At 37.1% G+C, this 7,577-nt stretch overlaps 1 protein-coding gene across 1 annotated transcript in view; it reads right to left on the minus strand.

Annotated features, from left to right (window-relative positions):
• The window catches only part of LOC105301694 (potassium channel subfamily T member 2), a 211,494-nt gene that overhangs the window by 2,745 nt on the left and 201,172 nt on the right, over window positions 1-7,577 (minus strand). The window contains exon 26 of the mRNA XM_023520107.1: window positions 568-652. Within this exon, the coding sequence (XP_023375875.1) occupies window positions 568-652 (85 nt within the window). The remainder of the gene's footprint in view (window positions 1-567; window positions 653-7,577) is intronic.

Here is a 7,577-nt window from a genome sequence, read left to right on the forward strand (position 1 = left end):
AAATGTTTTATGCTTAAATCGTAGTTTTGTAAATGAGAATGAAAGCACTTTGAAATCAGGAGAAAAGTCTTAATCTCTGCTACGCTTTTAAGGCAACACCAGTGCATTGTACATGTAGAAGGCGTAGTGTTTGATGAATCCTATTTACTGCTGTAGACCTTTAGCTAATAAGTGTTTTGACCTATTAACTTTGGCTGGTGAGAAATCTAAGGTCTTTAGAATTAGGTAAGGTGAGATATTTCGGGTTTTCCTTTGAGTTGTTCCTTTATTATTCTACATATTTTCTCTTATTTCCCCAAAGATATATTACCTCACGGAATACAAAATTCGTGCTGCTGTTTTTTTCTTTTATTCCTCTGTAATCCTAGAATGCTTTTAAAAAATAGGATTACACGCAACAATACATAAAATGCATTTGTTAATTGAACACAAAAATTAGACTCAGACATTTATACCATAAGAATCCTAAGGGGGTGGGTAGGCTATCATGGTGGAGATAAACGTATAAGCATAAATTAGTGGTTTTCTACGAATCGGTGCCTCGGGTGAAGTTTGAGGTCAACTTACACAACGTCGTTCAGCTCTAGTCTGGTGTCTGGAGATGGGTTGATCAGGATGTAGGACAGGGTGCCTTGATGATCGTTCATTTCGTCTGGAAGATAAACAAATGCCGAGTTTGTTACACTACTTAATGGAAAATTACTGGGAAAGTTATAGAGCATCTTAACTTCAAACCATAGAGCTGTCAACGAGAACTTGCCACAGTTCGTCCCACAGCGCGAGTGTGTACGTAACTCTGTTTTCAAATTAGTGTCATTGGAAATATCTGACAGGTACTCAGTGTTTGTTCCAATAGGTGATAAAAATAAAGTAGCTAATTCTGTTTAAAACAACTACAGTTATAGTCTACCCTTGAAGCGTTTGCACTGATGAAGTATTAAAGAAATCTGGACAAGTTGTTGACTTGATTTATTAAGCTTTATCAATTACGAAAAAGTAATTGTGGTTCCAGATGCCATCCTAGACAGAAATATTCGCGTGGGAAATTCTGTGAAAAATCTAATGACATTGTGTTTAGAAAACACAGCAAACATAAAAAACTTGAAGGCCTTAAATATGTTTGGTTTCGTTACATGATATATCTGATATAAGCCATCCTATTGTTTTGGCAGAATGCAAAGAATCCTGTGGAACAGAATTTAATTGTAAGTCTCAGGAGAAGTACATACCGAGTTATTAATCCTCTGAGACAATACATATTTTTTAAAATGCTGTACCCTTTGAATTCTGTCAATTCACTCTGAAGACATGGTCAGGCTTCAGGGCTGGAGAGCCGAACTGGCATCGTATAGGGAGAAAGAAAACATTTTTGGGACGTAAAGATTTTCACTGACAAGGCTCTGCTGGGATGGGCCCGTAAGGCCGTGTGGACACGCACTTCAGTAAGCGTGACCCAGTGGTGCCATGTTTAGGCTGCACGGGGACCGTTTAAAACCCTGCTCTAGCGACAGAAGATCCTTCTAGACACTTCAGGGGTAGAGAAAGCGTGGCTCCTGAAAGAAGTACTAAAGTTTGCAGTTTGATCCAAAATCTAAGAATAGATTTCATACCAATAGAGAGAGATCAATACTCACATAACTGCGTACAGTTAAAGCAAAGGTCTTTCATGGGACAGTAGCTGACTCTGCTAATATCCTGCACTGGAAAATATATGTTATTTTCATAAAATAATGTCTGCCACCGAGTTCATCTGTCTAAAACCCTACCACCTGAATAGGAAACAACATTTTTAGTTACGATTTTCAAGTTGACACGCAGATGGGCACTATTTTTAAAGTCCACAAATGAAAAGCGTTATCTTACAAGACAGATAACTGCAGTATAACTGAACCACCATAAGCATACCAGTAAAACTATTGTAATCACAAGATCCTTAAATTAATAATCAGATAAAGGAAGATATTTGGTTGCGTATATCTCCAGGGTCAATACAAGGAAGTGTTCTGGCATAGGGATGGGTTGTCAGGCAGACAGAGAATACCCAGTGAAATCTAACAAACTTTTATAGCATAAATATGTCCCAAATATTACATGTGACATGCTTGTACTAAGCAATTATTTGTCGTTTTATCTGAAATTCAAATTTAACTGGAAATCCTATATTTTTATTTGCTAAATCTGTCTTAGGGGTGGCTGGACAAATCAGCTGGCTGAAGATGGAGTTGTAATGTGCATATAAAATGAACTTAATCCACGTAAGGTACAGTTTCAACTAAAGCATATCGCGCTAGCATGAGATTACTAGGAAAGGACCGTCTTTCTATATGAAAAGCAATTTGGGTTTATGTTTGCTTTTTTGAGAAATTCCCCCCTTGTGTGAATTTCCACAACTGCTGTACAAAGGAACAAAACGATAGCGCCTTCTGGAAATTAAAACATAATACTCTAAAATATAACAGTTCTGGTAGAAAACCTATATCTCATTTGTCTGTGTATAAGTCAAAATCTTAAAGAAGCAGCAGCATTATTGAACTTTCCTATATAAATCGTGAACATTATTGAACAGTGGCATTTGAGGGAAAACAATTTTAACAAATAACATCTCAGTCAATGTCAACACCCAACTTTTCTCCTTGATAATGAACATGACGTTGTACTCATTTTTGGTTCTGGGATGGAAAATTTGGCTCATGAACCAGAACTGAGAAGACTTATTTACAATCAAGCAAAAATATCTACTAAGGAAGTCTGTTGCGAGGATATGTGACGAGCTCCTGATAGGTGATCTCTGACTTTGGCAAAATAAAAAGTACTATACCAATTATTTTACTGAAATTATTATTTCATTATCGACATAATTATCTTAATGGAACTATTCTTCTTGGGAAATTTGAAATAAATGTACTAGAATATAGAAAACTCTAAAAGAAATTCTATAGAGTCAAATTCAACAATTGCTAGTATTTACCAAGAAACTTATTTGCTATATTAACTAGCGTATGCAATTATTCAGTCAAAAGCTCTGTATAGCAAATATTCTTAGGTGCTTCATGTAAATAGATCGCATTCCAAAGGAAAGAATTATACTCCTTCCTCCCGCCTCCGCCATTTTTGTCAAAATGGGGACATCTCTAAATTTTCTTTAATATTCACCAAATAAGTACTATAATGCAGGATGTTTTGGATAAGACTGCTGAGAGCATAGAAGAGTATAAGTTTTAACAAGGAGAATAAATGTTTCTTGGCATCTCTCACAGACTTATTTCACACTTGAGTTAATAAAGATTGAGCTTGCTTCATTTTCTTCCAAGTAATTAGCTCTCAGACTGAAGAAAACAAAGTCAAATGTAATTTTTTTACCAGTCTTATAAAAAATACTCCTACTGTTCTTACAAAATAATTAAGTCCCATTCCACACATGTGAGTTTTTTTTAGCTTGCTTTGATTTTTAAATTTTCCTCGTGCAAGTATTTTAAGAACACTTAAAAGAATAAAATTTGATCAGAAAAAATGAAATCTTTGGGTACATTTCATTGAATAATACTTTCGAAAACACACTTCCATTATGCATTATGTAATCGTAGAAACATTTCAAATAATAAATATAAAAGTATCATCGAGAGGCTCGGTTAAGAACAAAGGCTCTGAAACCCGATTTCTTGCCTCACAATCCCGGTTTGCCCCATTAGATGCTGAAACCACAGGCAGATTACTTCGCTTTAAAAAAATCTCTCTGCTCAGTTTCCTCACGTGTAAAATGGGGTAAGGATAGTACCACCTCATAGGTTATCATTGGAATTAAATTATAAATAACTGATCAATACAATTTAAAACGAATACATTCATATCAATGTATAGTTCTTAGAATCAGCACCTGATTCACAGCAGGTTTCCTGTGTTAGCCGGCAAAATCAATCTGTGACTAGTAAAAATAATCATTCACGTGTCGCGATGGAAAGGGGCTGGTGTACGAAGATAAGGAAGAGCCACGTCCAGACAGAACAGCAGGTGTTTGATTTTAAGTTGTGGAAAGCGGGTCCTGACGAAGAGATGGAGTGAGGACGTTCTTGGAGACGATGCTGAGAAGGGAGCTAGGACCAGATCCGTGGCCTTTACAGACCTCGGCTGAGAGTTTGAATTGCATTCTAAGAGCAACTGGAAGCCGCTGAGAGCGCGTAAGGGCGGGACGTTTGGGGGCACGATCTGATTTCCTACGGAATGAATCAGCTTGGCTGCTCTGGAAAATGAGCTTTGGGGAACTCAAATTTGGACTCGAGAATAGTAGGTGAATAGTATAGAAGCCCAGGTGACAGGTGACGGTGGCTTGGTCACAATGGCAAGGGAGGAAATTTGGAAGCGGGGAGGGAAATACAGCTGGAGAGCTGGAAGGAGCAAGAGCAAGAGATACAGGGGAGAGAGCGGGAGGGAGAGAGAACCGTCGAGATGGGACAGTGCAGCATATTTGAGCGCCCATGAGAAACACGAGTGGAAACAAAGGAGTCCGTGCTGTGCACAGGGCGGGCACATTTTCCTTCAGTCGCCACGAGAGATGCCCGATCAGAGAAAATGCCCTGGGGTGCGCAGTGCTCATTTCTCCTACATTGTCTAATAAGCGCTCGGAGCATGACCCTCTGGCGGTCTCGCGTTCCCCACCCCTTCGTGGTCGTCATCTTGAGAGGCAGCATATACTGGGCGGTGGTCTTCAGAACGGGCCAGGCGCGTAGTTACAGGTGTGCCCGTGAGTTAACTGTAAACTTTCTATATGGCTTTAAGCATATCATTTAAATTAGCTCAGGATACTTATAATTATGCTGCATTATGAATTCTAAAGTCTAGGAGTTTCCATTTGGTCTCTTTTGTATCTCTGCCTTCTCTATCATGCTTTTACTTTTCTCTACCACGCTGAACATGCAGACAATAACCACTTCGTGATCCCTGTTTTCTGCATCTCTTTCTAGGGATTGATTTTTCGTATTTTGGCTCCACCTGCTTGACTTCTAGCCTGTAAAAGACAACTCGTCTGTCTCTCTTCCCTCTGGGAATAAACTTACATGCTTTCTTTCGTCTGGTGTCTGCACGCTATTGATTTTTATAGTTATTTAAATTGAGAGCATAAACAGTCATCATAATCAGAAGTTTCTTCTTACTGTTTTAATGCATTTAGAAAGTTCGTTCTTTGCTCATTCATTGACTATACTCAACCCATAATAAAATGTTGAAAGTAAAAAGTTCACTCAACCAATTCATTTTTTTTCCTCAATGACTAAAGATATTTCATTCAAATTGGCCACATTTTTCTTAAGCATAAGCCAACACATAACATTTGAGTTTTCAGTTGTAAAGGTAAAATATATGTATATTTAAGTGCAGTTAAGTTCGCTATGGTATTAAATTATGTAAAAATATTGTTGTCATTGAAAAATTAATGTTCTGGGAAAGATATAATAAACTCCAGGAAACAAAACTTTATAGTTTAATTTAGGGAGACATGGAAAATTCATTCCCCAAACATTTTCATTTAGTGTAAATCATTATCAGCTCAGCAATTATCCCCTTTGAAAGCTTCATTACTTCATCTATTAAGAAAACCATTCGGTTTGTTTTTCTCTATTAACATTCTATATATAGAACGAGAATAACAAAACAAACCCATGTATATCTCCTTCTGTCTGACTGCTTTCTCATGAGAATGGATCAGTTCTGGAAACAGAATAATATAAAATTATATATTTTCTGGGACTCTATCCTGGGAATATATTGATTGTCATATCAATATTATTGTACTCATTAATATTGGGAAAAGGTGAATAATATATTTTTTAAAAATAATAAAAAATTCAGTGTCAGTTTCTTTTTAAATAATAAATTTTTGCTGAAGTCATTACAGCGATCTCAGATACTTCTACTATTCTTCCTAAGTCCAAATTTTGCAAAACTTTCTAAAATACTTAGCAACAATGCCTTTTCAATCTTTGGTAATTTGCCGTATGGTAAATTTGTGAATAATTTTGTGCTAGAAAAAGATCCCTGACATCTATTAGAAATTGGGAGATTTTTTTGGCTGTTGTTGAAAACATACATGGAAATGATCAATGATTTATAAGTGTCTGAAAATAGAAGTTGATGGGATTAGTATTATCACTATGCATATTGCCACCACCACGTCTACTATAGGTGCGAGCGGGAATAACAATCTTTCATCAAATTTGTTTACTCTTTCCAAGAAAGAGAATAACCAAGAATTAAGTCACCATGTTGGCTATTAAAAAAGAGTTCTTGGTTAATCTACCTATTATTTCAGGCATATTATCAATTTACGTAGACACTAAGGCTTTCCGATAGATGTAATAAAGTCTGGTGTCTAACTACTAGTTACCTCTTTCTCACTCGAAAGGATTTCTTTATTTTCTCCCTCGGCATTTCATCTTTTACTGACAGTATGAAACTTATAACAATCCTTGTCAAAACTGACTGGGACCATAGCAGGAAGCCTCACTCGCCAATTTACACTATTAACGTGTCCTTCTAAGGGCTGATCGTTACATATCGGTCCATAGTTAGAGTAATTTTTAGTGAGTGTGTGTCATTTTAAATACCTTGCCGAAGAATTATACCATTTATTTACATAATACTTAAAAAATACTCACACTGAGTGTAGTTTATAGATTAAAACATCTTTGCGTACACACAACCAGCCAAATGAAAACCCAATGGCAAACACCTTTAAGAAATCTTTTTCTTTTTTTTTTACATAATTTTGATTATAATTTTACAACTAGTCTATAAATTATGGAAGTATGTACTAAAACGTGTGTGAAATTTACCTAAAAATAATATAAGTGAGGAAAACTGGTGGGATTGTACGTGAAACAAGCTGAAATTAATAGCTGTGAAGCATGATAATGAGTATTCGTTATAGCGTTTTCCCACGTTCATGTTTGGAAGTTTTCGTATTACAAATTTTAAAATATATATATTAAAAGAAATTAGTCTTGCACAGAGAGAACACCTTTTCAGACTGCAGACGTTCTGAATTGTTTTCAAAACGCTCACCTTTCCACTTCTGGAATCATTCTCAGCGGGCGATCGTGCCTCTTACCATCGTGGGAGGCAGAACTCAACTTCCTGCCTCCACGCCTGCGCGGTTCCCGCATTTAAAAACATGCATCTTTTCCTCATTTCCAAATATCTAAGCAGAGATATTTGCTTTCCTGGATTTTCAACTTCTCTAAGAGCTCTGTGTTAATCAACATGCTCATTTCTCCCTGGAATCGTCCCTCCTCTGTGTCCACTTTCTCATCCGGCCAGCCTCATATTTCACACCGTCCCCACCCCCCCTTCACAGCGAAACTTCTTAAAAAATATCTACTATGGCAGAGACTGACACTTGTCTTTCAACAGCCATGCTCGTTTTCTTTAATTAGATCTGGGCTGCCTCAAATCAAACGTGCTTTCCTGCCGATGAGTCACAGTGGGAATGGCGTGGGCAACTACTTGGTAATACTGTTAAAAAGACGACCCTCTCCTCCTTTGTAGCTCTCCCTTCCTGCTGGATGGAACGGGAACCAAATAATTTG

The sequence above is a fragment of the Pteropus vampyrus genome, unplaced genomic scaffold, assembly GCF_000151845.1.
Source record: "Pteropus vampyrus isolate Shadow unplaced genomic scaffold, Pvam_2.0 Scaffold248, whole genome shotgun sequence".
Taxonomy (NCBI): domain Eukaryota; kingdom Metazoa; phylum Chordata; class Mammalia; order Chiroptera; family Pteropodidae; genus Pteropus; species Pteropus vampyrus.